Source organism: Myxocyprinus asiaticus, chromosome 8 (assembly GCF_019703515.2).
Source record: "Myxocyprinus asiaticus isolate MX2 ecotype Aquarium Trade chromosome 8, UBuf_Myxa_2, whole genome shotgun sequence".
NCBI classification, from domain to species: domain Eukaryota; kingdom Metazoa; phylum Chordata; class Actinopteri; order Cypriniformes; family Catostomidae; genus Myxocyprinus; species Myxocyprinus asiaticus.
The window spans coordinates 22,577,117-22,596,813 of record NC_059351.1 but is presented as its reverse complement, the minus strand read 5'-3'; the positions used below and the strand labels follow the sequence as shown (position 1 = coordinate 22,596,813).

The 19,697-nt window shown below is 36.1% G+C and overlaps 1 protein-coding gene across 3 annotated transcripts in view; it reads left to right on the top strand.

Moving 5' to 3' along the window:
* Positions 1-19,697, top strand: part of LOC127444922 (glypican-5-like) — a 339,370-nt gene that overhangs the window by 5,078 nt on the left and 314,595 nt on the right. For all 3 annotated transcript variants that reach the window (XM_051704584.1, XM_051704586.1, XM_051704585.1), the window contains exon 2: positions 4,717-4,878. In XM_051704584.1, coding sequence (XP_051560544.1) covers positions 4,717-4,878 — 162 coding nt within the window. The remainder of the gene's footprint in view (positions 1-4,716; positions 4,879-19,697) is intronic.

Below are 19,697 nucleotides of genomic sequence, written 5' to 3'. Positions count from 1 at the left end.
ATAGATCTCTGCAGTGACAGCCTATGACGCACTGTAAGGGATGCAACGGAGTCGCTCTCCCAACACACACCACTTACATATTTGAATATACCTAAATATTTATCATTCATTCTACACTCATAATCAACAACTTGTAATCAATAGTTTTATATTCTTCCCATCATTTTAAATCAAATTTGCAATGCTTAATGGTATTGTAGTTCATTCCCTCATTAAAGACGTTAATTACACAGTCTTGTACCTTTTGTCTTTTTGTCAAATACATTTTTGCTTCAAATCAAAGTTTGCAATGTTTTGATTCACCTCCTAGCTGGTTGGTTTGTTTCATGGTTAAGAAGTACCTGGGAAAATACCTCTATAACCAAGATGGCAGAAAAAGCAAGAGGGCACTGTAGTGCTTTACACTCATTAACTACCTTACCCAAATATTGTTTTATTTTTATTTTTTAAATATTGTGATTGGTTACAGTGGTATATTGGATGCTACCTTGCAGGTCCAGTTGGTTAATGTGTTGGAATGGCACCTGTACACAGACTTGACTTTCAGTCCAGTTTAGCAAGTTCAACACTATTTGGAGAGGATTAGAGGGCATAATGTCAGGAGTACCTTCCTGCAGTCATCTCCAACAATTCCCAGATCTCTCAGCCTGTTGAATCATGTGAAACTGGGGGTAAAAAGGGAGGGGTGAAAGTTCACAGTTGATTGATTGATTCTCTCAGGTGATCACACAGTGAAAAGTCTAGAAGGTTGAGAGTGAAAAATAAAAATTTCCTGGGGCACATTCATTTCATCTTAGCGAGTTAATGGATCTGTGCGGAATAGCATACTACCTTGCTACTATTACTATTGCTGCAGTATGTAGTATGTATACTGTGCACAATGCAAATTTAGCCAAAATTAGTAGAATGTAACAGAGCTTACACCTTCCAATTCCAGTGTGATGAATGAACCTGAGGTAAAATTTACTGTGATATTTAACATCTCTTTGTTGACTCAGACTGCCAAATGTTAAAACATGTACAATAAATTGGATTTAAAGCCAAAAAAAAAGTATGTCCTCAGTAATAACTGGACTATACTTGTTTAATTAAATATGCAACGTATAGAAGTAGAGTTGCGGACATGAGTGTGGTCTCGAGTCCAACTATATCCATAAATGGATAATGGTTGTGATTGCGACCCTGATATTGACACACATTATTTTTCTTAGTTGTGAAGGTTAAAAAAATGTCAAAATATTGATGTACAGGTGCATCTCAATAAATTAGAATGTCGTGGAAAAGTTCATTTATTTCAGTAATTCAACTCAAATTGTGAAACTCGTGTATTAAATAAATTCAATACACACAGACTGAGGTAGTTTAAGTCTTTGGTTCTTTTAATTGTGATGATTTTGGCTCACATTTAACAAAAACCCACCAATTCACTATCTCAAAAAATTAGAATACATCTCAAGACCAATAAAAAAAAAACATTTTTAGTGAATTGTTGGCCTTCTGGAAAGTATGTTCATTTACTGTATATGTACTCAATACTTGGTAGGGGCTCCTTTTGCTTTAATTACTGCCTCAATTCGGCATGGCATGGAGGTGATCAGTTTGTGGCACTGTTGAGGTGGTATGGAAGCCCAGGTTTCTTTGACAGTGGACTTCAGCTCATCTGCATTTTTTGGTCTCTTGTTTCTCATTTTCCTCTTGACAATACCCCATAGATTCTCTATGGGGTTCAGGTCTGGTGAGTATGCTGGCCAGTCAAGCACACCAACACCATGGTCATTTAACCAACTTTTGGTGCTTTTGGCAGTGTGGGCAGGTGCCAAATCCTGCTGGAAAATGAAATCAGCATCTTTAAAAAGCTGGTCAGCAGAAGGAAGCATGAAGTGCTCCAAAATTTCTTGGTAAACGGGTGCAATGACTTTGGTTTTCAAAAAACACAATGGACCAACACCAGCAGATGACACTGCACCCCAAATCATCACAGACTGTGGAAACTTAACACTGGACTTCAAGCAACTTGGGCTATGAGCTTCTCCACCCTTCCTCCAGACTCTAGGACCTTGGTTTCTAAATGAAATACAAAACTTGCTCTCATCTGAAAAGAGGACTTTGGACCACTGGGCAACAGTCCAATTCTTCTTCTCCTTAGCCCAGGTAAGACGCCTCTGACATTGTCTGTGGTTCAGGAGTGGCTTAACAAGAGGAATATGACAACTGTAGCCAAATTCCTTGACATGTCTGTGTATGGTGGCTCTTGATGCCTTGACCCCAGCCTCAGTCCATTCCTTATGAAGTTCACCCAAATTCTTGAATCGATTTTGCTTGACAATCATAAGGCTGCGGTTCTCTTGGTTGGTTGTGCATCTTTTTCTTCCACACTTTTTCCTTCCACTCAACTTTCTGTTAACATGCTTGGATACAGCACTCTGTGAACAGCCAGCTTCTTTGGCAATGAATGTTTGTGGCTTACCCTCCTTGTGAAGGGTGTCAGTGATTGTCTTCTGGACAACTGTCAGATCAGCAGTCTTCCCCATGATTGTGTAGCCTAGTGAACTAAACTGAGAGACCATTTTGAAGGCTCAGGAAACCTTTGCAGGTGTTTTGAGTTGATTAGCTGATTGGCATGTCACCATATTCTAATTTTTTGAGATAGTGAATTGGTGGGTTTTTGTTAAATGTGAGCCAAAATCATCACAATTAAAAGAACCAAAGACTTAAACTACTTCAGTCTGTGTGCATTGAATTTATTTAATACACGAGTTTCACAGTTTGAGTTGAATTACTGAAATAAATGAACTTTTCCATGACATTCTAATTTATTGAGATGCACCTGTAATGGCTTTGTGTTACATTTACAGGTGTAATTTGATGTTTTCAAGATCCCTAAACCGAGACCCAAAATTCCTAACACTAACTCCTAGAGCTTTCAAGCTACAGCCACCAAAGTCGGCACAGACCTTCAGGCAGTTCTGGAATAGTGTGCTAGATCTGACTTATGGTTTTCAAACAGCGGATGATAAAAAACAGGAAAAATTCCATTGACTTACATTGACAGAATGTTTCAAATGAGTCAATGGAATGCTTATGAATTTAAAACTAATGTAAACAAACTCACACAAGGCCTTAAGTTTGCTTTAATTTACTCTCTCTCTCTTTATATCTTTATCTATCTGATGGTTTATCAGACTATCTACAGTATGTGACAGTCTATCACTGGCTGGCTGTTTGTCTTACTGTAATGTCTGTATAACCATCAAACTTTACACTAGTTTAAACTTTTGAACTTTCAGACAATGCTTTGTCTTGACAAAATTTACCTATCTAGTTATAAGTGTATTTTTACTTTTTCTTAACTCTGGTTTCTTGATCTTGACTTTTACAAATGGTAGGCAGCATGCAGTGTATATCATAAAGTATTCAGTAAGTAAAAAGCTTGTATTCCATTCTGCACAAAACCAGAGTCTGAATTCCTTTTCTCATGCCATCTCCTTCGCATCTCACTCAGGAACTCAAAACAGAGTCACAGCATGGTGATAGTGTCTTTAGTAAAACTTGCCCTGTCCCGGCATGTCCAGTGCTGTTTTCCTAGTGTTCCAGCCATCTAGGTGCTGTCATTTCCATTGAATGTTTTTTTTGGGGAAAAAGAAGGCACTGTCTTTTTCTTACATAGCGATGGAAAGTTTTTTTGTTGTATCTCAGAGGGATACCCAACTGGCCTGTTGCAGCTTGCACAAAGTTAAGGTTTCATGCCCACCCGGCAGTGGTATGAGGTTGTTAATGGTCTTTGACGTAAATGGGTTGGTAAATATGTAAAAAATACTTTGGAAAAACTACATTTTGACATAAGAAGATGAGTGTTGCTTACCCATGCAAAACTTACTACCATGGCACTGTGGTTTTATGGGTGGTTGGCAGGGCATTGCTATACAGTTGCTAAGGTGTTCTGCATGTTTTTTTTAGCACATATGTGGTTACTAGGTTGTTACTTTACTGGTCCAAGAACCCAACTTGATCTCTTGCCTATACAGTATATGGCTTGGTGCCATACTTTAATGTGAGTTTATGAGATTTTGTTTATCTCTCAGGCAAAAATCAGAAGTCTGAATGGCAAGTAATAGCCCACATCTAGCACAGTTTGATTTTTCATCGATGTGCATAGCACAAATGGTACGGTACAAATTACATGTCATAGTTTAATACTTAGGGTTATCCTAGTGATTTCACAGCAAAAGATCTTTAAACATTCTCAAAACAAGATAAATTAAGCAAAATGACATGTTTTCAGATAAATGGAACACACTTTAGAAAGTTTATGCTTATATATTTGCCATTAGGGCAACTTGATTCAAAGGTAAAACAAGTTTACTTATCTTACCCCACTAGCAAATAGTTTTTTTCTTGTTTAAGCTAAAACCCCACCAAATTTTGTTAGATATCTCTGAAAAACAAGACCTCATATTTTATGCCATTCTGATTCAAGCAATTTTCTTTGTTTTAAGGATGTTTAAATATATTTACTGAAAAATAAGACAAACATACTCTGTAAGAAAATGATTTTTTGCAGTTGAACAAACTCCTAAAAAGTGCCTTTAAGCACCACTAATAACTGTAGTTGTCAAAGACAAACAAAGATAATAAACAAAGACAAAACATGAAAGTCCTTATTTTCTCTTCATACTTTTATTAACAATTGTAATTTTTGTTCATTCGACTCAACAGGTTCAGATCTCCAAGTTTGTATGTCCAGGAATCTAACGTGCTGCACTAAGAAGATGGAGGAACGTTATCAGGTGGCTGCGCGACGAGACATCCAAAATCTTCTCCAGATATCCAGCTCTAGTCTGAAGTTCCTGATCTCACGGAATGTGGCTGCTTTTCAAGGTGAGTAAACTGATTGGGGAGACTAACATCGGTGTATTCTCTGCAATGCTACGCAAACGTTTCCTGAATTCTTGACCTCCAGGAATTAAAAATTGTTTTTTTTTTTTTTGCTAACTCTGGAATCTGAATTAATAATTTTTTTTGTTTTTTGTTTTTACACTGCATTTGAGGCTTTGTTTGATTGCTTAGCCCAAACATGAGTTTGATTCCACCCTTTGCAGGTGTTTTCATATTTTTTGGGTCCGAACAGTTGTGTGTTTGCGCTGTTAACACTAAACACAAGTACTAGGGGCAACTGTTTACTAATGTATCTAGGTATCCATTCAGGAGAAGATGCCAGTTTCACTGTATTATTAAAGTATTTGTCCCTTCAGATTTAACAATATTTGCACAGAACAATATTTGTGTTTTGTCTGCTGCGGATGTGTTGCAAGAGATGGGAAGAATGTGCACTGTTCACCGAAAGCAATTAATTTGAAGACAAACAACTATGATAAATGCATAAAACTATTATAAGTGTGACCAGGAGCATGCAAAGAGGCAAATTATACACACATCAGTAGTGTTTTACTTCCGCGAGTTAAGACGGATAGCATTCATACCAATCACAAACTAGTGCTGCGCAGATTCAGTCATACATATTGATCAATTGCAATACTTTTCCCATGATATTGTATTAGAGCTGCACGATTCTGGATAAATTAAGAATCATGATTTTTTTTTGCTTGAATAAAGATCACTCACGATTCTGAAGAAAAAAATATTATTTCAGTGATTTACAAAATCTGGACATAAGGGTATTAAACAAAGTAACATGCAATTTACTAAAGATTCTAAATAAAAATAGTTGTAAATAAAATATATACAAGAGGGTGCAACGAATACATTATAACCAAACAGCACATTGTTAAATAAATAAATAAATAAATAAATCCTGGTAAAAAAGTGCATAGAAAATAAATACAATTATTTAGCCTGTTACTTACATGCTAAGTAAAAAGCAGAACAAGTGGGAAAAAAAGATTCATTAACAGTTTTGTGTTAAAGGGGTCATGAACTGCCTTTTTTAAAATTTTGTACAGTTCTCTGAGGTCCACTTATAATGTTATCAAGATTTTTACATAAAACATCATAATTTAGAAGTAATAAGCTATTTTCTGTCCTGTTTTGAGCCCCCCCCCCCATCGTAATACACCGTTTGAAGAGGCGTGGCGGATTGTAGACTCGGAAGTAAACGCCCACTGGTATGATTGGCTAACAGTTTTGCATATTTAAAAATCCTACATCCTTCATAGATGGACGCTGCTGTGATTTAGGTTAAAAACGCATAAATACTCAGTACATATCAAACGATCTGTAATAACAGACAAAGCAATAGTGACCACGTAATAAAAACAGTTACTCACACTTGTGTGGTGCGACATTACTGTCGGATCCAATATAGTCAGCACAGCATCGTCTTAAGTTTCAATCTTTCTGAAAATCCTGTGTCGAATTGTGCCTTGTTTGTAAACGAATCCGCGGTAAAATGAAGTGAACAAAGGACCAAGTTCTTACTGACGCGGTCTGGAACTCTTTTTGGTTTAGATTTGTTTATTTAAAATATAGATAGGATCTATTATTGGATTGTATTTATGTCTTTAAAAAGTCTGCAAACACACCTTTTACAAGAACTGTATTAAATGTATTTCTGATTTGTTATCTGTTCTGTACAAATCTGAAATTATCTCATTGTTTGGTAATAGACAGCAGAGGGTAGTAAATGCAGTAAGTATTGCATTTCTCATTTATAAATAATTCTTAAAAAAAAAAAAAAAAAAAGGTACTAAAAGGTACAGGAATCGTAACTGGAACCGTTAAGGAACCGGAATCATTAAGAGGAATTGGAACTGGAATCGAAAAATTCCTTACGATTCCCAAACCTATTGAATGGGGACATATGTGTCGTAATACGTTTCGGGAAGTGCTTCACAATACCCAGCCCTATTAAAAACCATACACCAGATTAGACTCATCAGACTCGGTGCGAAGTTGAGGTCTGCACCAAAAGTGTAAAGGCGCATTGCCGGGCACCCAATTGGTATGATTTAAATATTGATTAATTTCGCCTCTATTGTACACAGCACAACCATGGTATAGCAGAGCATCAGCAACTATATATAGTTTTCCCCTACACACTGCCCTGAAGGCCATGATTTGTAATTATGTGCCTTGGAGACTCTGTAAAGGGCTTAATTCAGTTGTCTATTCACTACTTTTCAGTTTGACCAGACTGCATTTAAGGTTTTAGAATTAATGGCTTTCTTGATGAGCTGTACCCCAGAATGCTTGTTAGCAGGCCTTAATGAAACTCTTTACAGCTTCATAATGTCAGGATATGGGAGCCCACGCAATCCTTTGTGGAAGAACTGTATCCTCTGTTTAAACCAAATGACAAACCTGGATAACCTGTAATCTCTCATAAGAGCTGACTGTAGAAGATGCAATCTTCCAGGGTTCCTCCCCAACCAAAACAACTCTGTTTTGCCTACCGCTAATGCTATGAAGAGACTTGCTCTTAAGTTTCACAAAGGTGGTTATTCGCATTGTAGTAGCTCATGATTGGCACAGGACACTGTGAGTGTGCTGAGGAGTTCTTGGATTGCTGCAAACGTGCCAACAGTGTGAAGATTAAGGCCATTACATTTAAAATGTCACTTTTTTCAGCTGTTTAGGGTTGTAGGTAATGGATTTGAAAGGGTGCAGTTTGCTTTTTTTGAGTAGGCCTAAGTGGGAATTGGTGTTTCAATCGGTTGTGAATGGGAATTTGTTGTCTGTTCATGCTTCACAACGTCTCTTCTTATTTAAAGGATTATTCGGGGTTCATTTCAAGTTCAACTCAATCAACAGCATTTTGTGGCATAATGAGGATTACCACAAAATTTAATTTCGACTTGTCCCTCGTTTTCCTTAAAATAAATTACAAATCTGTGTTCTAGTGAGGCACTTACACTAAAAGTGAATGGGGCCAATCTGTAAACGTTATAATACTAACTTCATTGCCAAAAATTCTGATTGAAACAACTTTGTGTGTGTGTGTGTGTGTGTGTGTGTGTGTGTGTGTGTGTGTGTGTATGTATATATATATATATATATATATATATATATATATATATATATATATATATATACACACACACACACAGTTGCAATCGAAATTATTCAACCCCCCCCCCACCCCAAGACAGTAAGGATTTACAAAGGTAAGCTTCTCTGATGACCCAGAATTTTTAAACTTTACATCTATATCAGTTGAGTGACACATTCAAAATCATAGTGTGAATATATAACGTAATATTTCTAAATAGCAGGATTTTTTAAAAATACAGCCATGTCATAATTATTCAACCCCTATTGCATGTAGCTGTTTTTTAAAAATGTAAAAAAAAGTACACAAGTAGGCTACACAAGTAATTGTTTTAAAACAAAATTAAGTCATCAATCTTCAATGGCACTTATTTAAGTTTTAAAATTCAAGTTTAGCGTTGTAAGCAAAAATGTATTTCTATGCAAAAAATGCAATTAAAAATAAGCTGTCTCAAAAACTAATAGAGGAGATTATTTCATTACACAAAAAAGGTCATGGCTAAAAGTACATTTCCAAGGCACTTCAATTTCCAATAGACAAAGTTAGCAGCACCATTCAAACATTTTTTTAAATATGGTACAACAACCTTCTTGGGGTGTGGAAGAAAGCAAAACTTCACCAAGGGAAATGCTGACTTGAATATTCAATAAATAATTAGGAAAGACCTGTGTAGTTCTGGAAGAAGGTTTTATAGACGTATGACACTAAACTGAAAATGAGTTTTAGACCCATGGATCAGCAGTACGTCTGGAGTAAGATAACAAGGACACCATCCCCACAGTCAAGCATGGAGGTGGATCAGTCCTGTTATGGGGATGTTTTGCAGCTGCAGGAAACGGCTATCCTGACTATGTGACTGACATCATGGATTCTTTCAGGTATCAGGCCATTTTGACATGACAAATGTGATGCCTTCAGTGTGTAAATTGAAGCTCGGTGATTACTGGACTTTCCAGCTAGACAATAACACCAAGGATACATCCAAGCTGTCCAAAATCTGGTTCAGGGATAGGTCGTGGAATGTCCTTAAATGGCCCTTTCTTTCCATCATTAAAATCCCATTGCAAACCTTTGTTGGGAATTCAAGGAAGCTGTGGCAGCACAAAAACCAAAGAATGTCAATGAGCTGGAAGCTTTTGCTCATGAGAAATGTGTAAAAATTCTAATAGAGAGGTGTCCGAAGTCTGAGAACACTTACCTGAAACATTTATTTGCTGTTATTAAGGATAAAGGATGCTCCACAAATGATTGACTTTGGGGGTTGAATATTTTTGACATGACATTTGTGGAGAGAATTAGTTATTTTTTATTGTAAAAATTTGGGTAAACTGAACTCTTTGTTCTCAAAATCACACAAATGTGTATTAAGAACTTACTTTAACTGTTTAGTGAGGTTTTAGTTGATGTGTTTTAATTCACATCACCAGAATGTATTGCTGGTCAGGGGGGTTGAATAATTTTGATTGCAACTATGTGTGTGTGTGTGTGTGTGTGTGTGTGTGTGTGTGTGTGTGTGTGTGTGTGTATATATATATATATATATATATATATATATATAAAATTGCACTTTTTGTTGGGCATAGACTCAGGAGAGCCCTGACAGTGTCTAATCACAAGACTCACTTTGAGATTACAGTGCTCAAATTACAGTCTCCCACTCAACTAGTTATTACCGCTCACCTACAATGCAGAAGTTTTTGAACAGATACTGATTGAAAATAAAAATAGGAAACACACTGCTATATACAATGTAAAAGATACGAATGCATACTCAAATACTTAAACCAGCCTGTATGGCACCAACAATCATGCCATGGTCTAAATCACAGAGATCTAATTTTTTCCCCATTCTGATGGTTGATGTGAAAATTAACTGAAGCTCCTGGCCCATATCTGCATGATTTTATACTTTACACTGCTGCCACACGATTGGCTGATTAGATAAATAGATGAATAAGTAGATGTACAGTTGTACCTAATAAAGTGTCCGGTGAATGTATATTGGTGATCACATTGTTGTTTACATTTTCTACAGTGGTCTGATCAGGTACTGGAATAATATTAAAAAAATAAATAAATTCTGACTAAAACCGTATAGTCCACTCTTTTTCAGTGCCATTTTACAAATCTACTAAATGGTTATCCATCTATTCTAATTAAAATTTTAGTGCCAGATTTATGTTTTAAGTGCCAGATTTTAAGGGGCCATTTACACGACAACGTTTTCAACAAAAAACTGAAAACTTTTTATGCGTTTTGGCTGTTCGTTTACACGACAACGGCGTTTTGGGGCCTGAAAACGCAAACTTTTGAAAACGGGTTTCAAAGTGCAGGTTTTTGAAAACGATGCTGTTATCGTCTCTGTGTAAACATACAAAAATGCGAATTTGTGAAAATGATGACGGCATGCGCACACGTATTACATGTTCAGTCTATAGGCATGCGTGCGAGTACTTCAAAACAACGCGCGAGACATTCAAAACTACAATGGCAGACTACAGGACTGTGTTTGTGCTGCTCAAGATTTTGAGTTTAATGACGCTTCTCCAGCAAAGTGTAGATTTACTGCATCACTACTACGACCAGTGATCGCCATCTTCATTGTTTTTATTCACCGCTCTGTGGAAGAATGCTTATGTGCACAGGCGCGTAGTCTTTCTTTACAGTGACATCGCCAACTACAGGCCTGGCATGCATAATACAGCGTTTTTAGTCATTTTCGCGGATCCGTGTGAACGGGAATCGTTTTGACAACGTTGTCGTCTGTACACAAAACTTTTCAAAAACGCAAAGGAAAACTATTCCGTTTTTAGTACATCATTGTCTAAAAAAGTGAATTACAATTTATTAGGGAAAGAAACCTAAAAAAAAGTGAATTACAATTTATTAGGGAAAGAAACTAAGAATATCATCTGTGCAAGCTAAATAACTGAGCCATGGTGGCTGTCTATTAACTTCATCGCAGCTGAAGGCCACTGTCAAAGAAACCTGGGCTTTCATACCACCTCAGCAGTGCCACAAACTGATCACCTCCATGCCATGCCGAATTGAGGCAGTAATTAAAGCAAAAGGAGCCCCTACCAAGTATTGAGTACATATACAGTAAATGAACATACTTTCCAGAAGGCCAACAATTCACTAAAAATGTTTTTTTTATTGGTCTTATGATGTATTCTAATTTTTTGAGATAGTGAATTGGTGGGTTTTTGTTAAATGTTAGCCAAAAGCATCACAATTAAAAGAACCAAAGACTTAAACTACTTCAGTCTGTGTGCATTGAATTTATTTAATACACGAGTTTCACAATTTGAGTTGAATTACTGAAATAAATTAACTTTTCCACGACATTCTAATTTATTGAGATGCACCTGTATGTATGTATGTATGTGTATATATATATATATATACATTGGTGACCAAAAGTTTGGAATAATGTACAGATTCTGCTGTTATGGAAAGAAATTGGTACTTCTATTCACCAAAGTGGCATTCAACTGATCACAATGTATAGTCAGGACATTAATAACATGAAAAATTACTATTACAATAAAAAAAATAAAACAACTTTACTCTTAAACTACTACAAGAGTTCTCATCAAAAAATCCTTTATGTGTAGCAATGACAACTTTGCAGATCCTTGGCATTCTATCTGTCAGTTTGTCCAGATAATCAAGTGACATTTCACCCCACACTTCCTGTAACACTTGCCATAGATGTCTTGTTGGGCACTTCTCACACACCTTACAGTCTAGCTGATCCCACAAAAGCTCAATGGGGTTAAGATCCATAACACTCTTTTCCAATTATCTGTTGTCCAATGTCTGTGTTTCTTTGCCCACTCTAAACTTTTCTTTTTGTTTTTCTGTTTCAAAAGTGGCTTTTTCTTTGCAATTCTTCCCATAAGGCATGCACCCATGAGTCTTCTCTTTACTGTTGTACATGAAACTGGTGTTGAGTGGGTAGAATTCAATGAAGCTGTCAGCTGAGGATATGTGAGGCATCTAATTCTCAAACTAGACACTCTGATGTACTTATCCTCTTGTTTAGTTATACATCTGGCCTTCCAAATCTCTTTCTGTCCTTGTTAGAGCCAGTTGTCCTCTGTCTTTGAAGACTTTAGTGTACACTTTTGTATGAAATCTTCAGTTTTTTGGCAATTTCAAGCATTGTATAGCCTTTATTCCTCAAACAATGATTGAATGACAAGTTTCTAGAGAAAGCGGTTTCTTTTTGCCATTTTTGACCTAATATTGACCTTAAGACATGCCAGTCTATTGCATACTATGACAGCTCAAAAACAAAAACAAAGATAATGTTAAGCTTCATTTAATGAACCAAATTGCTTACAGCAGTGTTTGGTATAATGGCAAATATTCTAGTACCAAATTAGCAATTTAGCATGATTACTCAAGGATAAGGTGTTGGAGTGATGGCTTTTGGAATTGGGGCCTGTCTAGATTTGATCAAAAATGACTTTTCAAATAGAGATGGTGCTGTTTATACATTATTTTTCTAGATTTATCATATTGGCCATATCATAAAAATATAATTTAAAAATGTAAAAAATATAAGAAAAATAACATAAGAATTTTACTATTTCTATTTGTAATTTTTTACATTTTATAATGTTGACTAATGATGTATTTGTGTCTGATTTAGCTGAAGCACGTAAAACTTGATTTGAGGTTTTTTTTTATTTTCTTTTTCTTTTTTTTATTGATCTAGATTTATGATATTGGCAAAAACATGTATACATTTTATGAATTTTATTATTATTATTATTGCTATTTTCATTTTATTATTGTTATTATTTAACATTTTCTGTTTTTTCAACAATGTTAAATTTTTGCCAACGCAAAGCTTACTGCCACAATGCTAGGCTGTTGTGGGTGTTTGATTTGTGTTGCTATATGGTTGACAAAGTGTTCTGAGCGTTTTTCTATTACATTGATCTGCGGGTGCTATGTTTCTAGGTAGTTACTAGGGCATTGCTAAGGTGTTTGGTTTGTTGTTTACTGACCAGTTTCATCCAAGTATCTTATGATATTTGGGTCCCTCTCCCTGTCGATGTTTTTTCCTGTTTTATTGTCTGACAGGCGAAAATCAGAAGTCCAGTCACTAAAAAAATTAAAACCACACCTCCACTCAGCAAGCCACACATTTTGAGGTATAATTCATGTCCGTTACACAAGTGGAGAGGGACAAGTTAAGCACTGAAGTTTAATATTTAGGGGTATGAGCAATGGTAATATTGATTAGTAAGCACTACTAATAATCAGCCCTCAATAGCAGCCTAAATTAATATATTGGTGAATTTCTAGTAAACGAACAAGCCATTTTGTAAACGTCAACCCGCATTGTTTGGTTTCATTTTCAAAATTCTAAAACTACCGCCTCAAGCATTACGACCAGTGGTTTTAAGGCAGTGATGTCGAATGCTCATTGGTTCTCAAGTGTCTCGTGACCATTTGCGACTGCCGTATTCTGCGATTGTATATGTTTGAATGAGAAATGACAGTGCCGTTCTGGAGTGCATCAGGAGAAGATTTACAGCGATTAATAATGTAAATTCTAGACTCCCTCACACAATGCAATTGTATGCCGTCAGGGAGCACATCGGATGCAGCGCATCACCCTTTGGACTGCTTTTGTACTGAATTTTGCAATTTTTCTGAATAAATCAGTGATTCAGTTTGTCTGCCTGTTTTTTATTTTATATGTTATGGTTAGGTTTAGGAGTAGGTGTGGGATTAGCGGCTGTAAAAAAAAAAAAATAAATAAATAAATAAATAATATATATATATATATATTTTTAACAAAAATTATTGCTACTGTATACTAGGGTTGCAGCAGTATACCGGTTTCACGGTATGAAAATCGATGGGTATCATACCATGTACATTTGCTTATCTACGGTATTGAGAGAAAATCTCCTTTCCTCGGCTGCCTGTCAGACTCGTCAACTTGCACCACAGACACACATACACATGCAGCTGAGACAATGTAAGAGAGAAGCGAGGCGAGGGGGTCTGACATAAGTGAGTGTGTGTGTGAGTTAAAGCAGTGCTTCTCAACTTGTGGGTTGCGACCCAAAAGTGAGTTGCAGGTCTATTCGGGCTGGGTCACGGACAGCAGGGAAAGAACAATGCCATGGTTCTCCCATTGAAGATATTTCGGCAGCCATCCAAGTGATAGTCTGTTTAGGACTGGCGAGGCAGATTTAATGAATCTCGCAATCAGATAAAGGCTTCTTATCTGCACTTTCGCACGAGTGTAACAGAACCAGCTTGTGCTTATGATCTGCTCTGCTCTCTGACGCGCGTGTGCAACAACCGGGCTTCCCTCGATATTGCGGAGCACAGACCTCAAAACTGATGTGACCAATTTAAATTCTAGTGAGACTTTTCTAGTTTGAAGCGTTACGGAGGAAGTCAAGTCAAACCCATCAAACAGGCAACCCTCAGCACTGAGGAGGAAAAGAGCAACACTGTGCTATGTGCTAATAATTTTTTTCATTATACATCACCTTTACAAAATTGTTTCACGATTTTACATGAGTAAAAGTAACTGTTATATTTAATTTCTTATGAAATAATCTAAAGGTAGAATCTTAGACCTCATTTTATATCAACAGTGGCAGTTGTAGTTAAAGTTTCAAGATGTGTTTAAGCTAGTATTTATTTTTTAATAAATACTATAATTTGTTATTATTATTATTTAAGACTAGCTACACTGACCTAACCATGTTAAGGAGGAGCCTTTCCTCCTGTGTAATATGTATGTTCTGTTTGAATTATGTTTGAAATTTGGAAACAAACGGGATAGTAATGGGCTCATAAGTAAATACGCTCTTCAATATTTAAAAGGGGGGAGAGACATCAACAACAAAAGTAGTCACTTGATGCATGTCCTTGTACTTAAACCATGAACAAATCTATGCAACATAAAAGGAAATGCAACCCAGGATACATTAAATACAGGTTACGTTTTTACTATGGTGGGTCACCACTTGATTTCCAATGTAAAATCTGGGTCCTGAAGCAAAACCAGTTGAGAACCACTGAATTAAAGGTACAGATAGGAGCAGTCTGGCTGTGTTGTCGCGCACCTACAGTATATGTTAATTGTTAATAATTATAGGATATTACTTTAAAAGCTCACACAGCTGATGTTATTTTTTTATTTAGTAGTTAATTTAACATGCTATGCTAACATGTAAACTAACATGCTTTAGTTATTTAACATGCTATTTTTTTAATCATGTTTATAATTCGGTTTATTATTATAATTCTGTTAGCTTTCTTATTTTATTTTTTTTTTTTTTTTTTACACATACTTCCATAAAAAAAAAAAAATGGTTTCAAGTTTAAATTATAATAAAGAATTTGTTCAACCAAAAAAAAAAAAAGAAAAAAAAACTCCTTTAAGGGTCATTGTAACTGATAATAATAATTGTGTAAGACTGTATACCGTGAACCTGTTATATTTTCTGAGACTGTTATCGTACCATGAAAATCTCATACCGTTGCAACCCTACTGTACACTAATCTACTTGTTACATGTTTTTATATTGTTGAAATGTGGTTATGTTTAGAGGTTGGGGTAGGGTTAAAGGAATAGTTCACCCAAAAATGAAAATTTGCTGATAATTTACTTACCCTCAGGCAATCCAAGATGTATCTGAGTCTCTTTCTTCATCGAAACAGAATTTAAGATTTTTAGGATTTCATTTCAGGCCTCCTCCTTTAAACAATGCAAGTGAATGTACTCCATTTTTTGACGGTCCAAAATGCATATTTAGGGTGCATTAAAATAATCCACACGACTCCAGTCGACAAATAAAGTTCTTCTGAACGCAAACAATTGAATATTTTGAGAAACAAAACAATACTTATATACTTTTTAACTACAAATATTCGCTTCCGTATATCTTTGTGACGTGCGCTCATGAGAGGGAAGATGTAAGCTTGTTTGTAAGGTCACGCGTCACGTGGGAGGAGGCAGGAAGCGCGCCATTGTTTACGATAGAAAGTTGCACAGAGCACAGACCAAGCGCCGTTCACAACCAAAACAGTCCAAAACATTTTCAAAACAATATAAAATAAAAAAAAATCATTTCCAAATAATAATACAAATAAAAAAAATACATTACTGCAGCAATAATCATCCTTTATTTTGAAGCAATGCCATTGCATTATCTACTTGTGCTTTTTCTTTAACAGAAATATATAGGCTATATGACTGTCAGGAATTCATTTCAGGCCTCCTCTAAACAATGCAAGTGAATGTACTCCATTTTTTGAGGGTCCAAAATGGACCATCAATGCCCTACAAGTTGTAGTTAGTGAAACCAAGGGCGAGAGCATTTACTGTGATTCACAGGGTTTACACAGTGAGACAATTAAGTGGCGTGAAGTTGAGTTATTATGCAGGCAGTGATGAGTGAGTGAATTGATTGCAGGTGCGGTAAATTAGAAATCGGGTGATGAGGAGCGGAGCACTGAGGGAGGTGCAGAACCCGAGGGAGGCATGGCAATGACAGTTTTCACACATACCTGAGTTCGCTGGAAAAACAGCAGGGGCACAGCCAATGAATTCAGATATCGACCCTTTGTTTCTTTCAATGGTCTGAAATCCTCAGGGGTAAAATGTTCACTGCACACCCTCCAATATTTGAGAGAATGTAGGGGTGTACTGATATCCAGGTTCAGCCCGATAAGCCAGAGCTTCAATCGCTCATGATCATGTATAGGCAATCGATGAAAAGTAAATATTTTTCCCTCCGTGCATTTTCTTTGGGGTTTCTGAAGGATGTAGCATCCAGGATACACACACCAAATGACCATTTTGAACAATACACTTATACAAATACAAATCTACAGCAAAGACAATTAAACTTTTGTACAGCTCTCCTTCTCTTGTAAACAATGATGCACTTCCTACCTCCTCCTCCACGTGACGCGTGACCTTGAACTTACGTCATCCCTCTCATGAGCGCGGGTCACAGAGATGAACGGAATCGAACATTTGTAGTTAAAAAGTATATAAGTATTGTTTTGTTTCTAAAAATAATCAATCGTTTGGGTTCAGAAGAACTTTTTGCGACTGGAGTCATTTTAGTGTCTATGCAAACGTAAAAACATGTACCTTTTAATGTTACAAAAATTAACGTACAAATAGCTATGTATTTTAATGAGATCAGGCTGAATATACACACTACTGAAGACATTTCAAATGTTTAATCTTGTTTCATTTGCTTTGCTCTTGGTGGTCCAGTACAATGTGTGTATTGCTACCATTTTTGTGGGGTTAGACCAATCCTAAATTGTTGTGGTTTTACTTTGAGGAGCATAATTAGTTCTGTCTTTGAAACAAATGTGCACATTTTCCTAATCAAGCTTCCTTGTTTTTCACTGGGAGATTTATACAGTCTGTGTCTTGAAACATTTAGATTGCTATTGGTTTCTGACCACTAGATACTGCAAGAAGCTTTTTAACCACAAGGGGATGGTCTGGCTATCTACAAGTCTTGTTTTGATTTCAGACTAAGTACAACTGCCCTATTGTAAATCATGCAGTAGTGTTTGACCAGTGAGTACCGTTTGTTTGCACAATTGTCATTGTGTAGAATAACCTCTATATAAGTGTACCTGTGTATGTGATATTTAAGAATATCACCCACCTGTTACCCTCTCTTGAATCTCACTCCTGAAACCGGACAAGAAGAGTATGTTTTAGGGTTGAAATGTGACCCAGAAATTTTCATAAAATTCTTCCTGTATTTTATTTTGTTTAAAAGAAAAGTTTACACACAAATGACAACTGTCATCATTTAATCGCCCTATGCTGTTCCAAATAGTATTATTATTATTTATTTATTTTCATGTAACATGTTAGGCAGAATGGCAGCCTGTCACCTTTCACATTTGTTGTATGAAAAAAAAAAGATGCAATGAAAGTGAACATCTTTTATAACAAAGGGGGTAAACTATCCCATAAACATATATTTTAGCAGGCAAATAATTTGTACATTTTGGTGTTTGTCATCTTTTGTGTTACTGGCAAAAAGTTGCTATACTTTGGATAATGGTTTATTCCAACAAGTCAAGATTCATTGTTCTGGTTGCCATGGAATGATGGCAAAACTCTTTGTGCCTGCAAGAAACTAAAAGAAAAAGTGAGCTGACCGGCATCTCTCTCAGTGGGCAGCAGCATATTAACACATTGTGCAGTAGATGCAAAGACACTTTACGACCCCAGGTTACAGACAAACACTCTCCTGTGGAGCCCGAGTTTGGCCTCACAGTCGGCTAAAGGTTGTGTGTTAAAAAAGGCCACTGTCTAGACATATCCCTCCACTCTTTTCTTCAACTTTTGGGCTCGTCTACCTTATTTTTTGCTTTCCCTACACTGCCAAATGACATCAAAGGCAGCTCTGCATCAGTGGAGAGCTGATATCGTAAAATGGTCTGGCGATGCCAAGAGAAAACGACAATCTGTTCCGAGATGGAGGTTAGGGTAAGGGGCAAGATGTTTTCCTTAAGAACTGCTCACTAGTGTTGAGTGATGAAAATACCTGGAAGCCATTTGTTGAAAGAGTATTTGAGCAGACATACTTCCTAAACTTGAGGAAAAGTGTGAAATCATCATTTTGGTAGTTATGGAATGCCACAGAATGACCAGAGTTACCTTAGTGCAAATTGATTTGTTGTGGTTTACCAGTCGTGTAACCCAGTATATTGTGAAACCGTTCCCATTAACTACTAGAATAACACTGCAACAAATAATTTTCTTAATTAGTATTTGTCTTGTTTTTCAGTAAATAAATAAATAAAAAATAAATATATATATATATAATATAAAAATATACATACACAGTTGAAGTCAGAAGTTTACATACACCTTAGCCAAATACATTTTTTTTTCTTTTTTTCCAAAATATATTTATTGGCATTTTGTGCAGATACAACATCTTGTATAAATAAAAATGAAATAAACCACAGCTCTGCTCCCCCCCAATCTCCTCTGTCCCTAATGCCCCAAGGACAACCACACAACACATACAAGTACAAATAAAATAACAATACTATAAATGTAATAGTTAAATGATACAATAAATGTACAATAAATACAAAAATAATAATAAAAAACAACAAATAAAAATTGTTAATCCTCATCTGAATTTTCAAATGACAGATCAATCGTATCAATATAATTTAACAAAGGTTTCCATGTTTTATGAAAGGTTTTTAAAGACCCTTTTAAAGAAAAACTGATTTTTTTCCAGCTTTAAACACAAGAGAATTTCTTTTATCCATCAATCATATGAAGGAAGGGATGCATGTTTCCACTTAAAGAGAATGAGCCTCCTGGCCAAAAGTGTGGTGAAAGCAACAACCTCTTGTAATTTTGAAGGCAAATTAGGCTTAAAAGAAATTCCAAACAGAGCTGTAAAAGAGTTTGGAGTGGCTGATATTTTAAAGGTTTTTTTCAAAAGTCTCATATTTTAGACCAAAACTCTGTCAGTCCTGGACAGGACCAGAACATGTGAGTGTGATTTGCTGGAGATTGTCTGCACCTATTGCAATTGTCGCTTCTGTCGGGGTATATTTTGGCTAGTCTGGCATTGGTGTAGTGTACTCTATGAAGAATCTTGCATTGCATCAAACTTTGCCAGGCACATATAGAGGA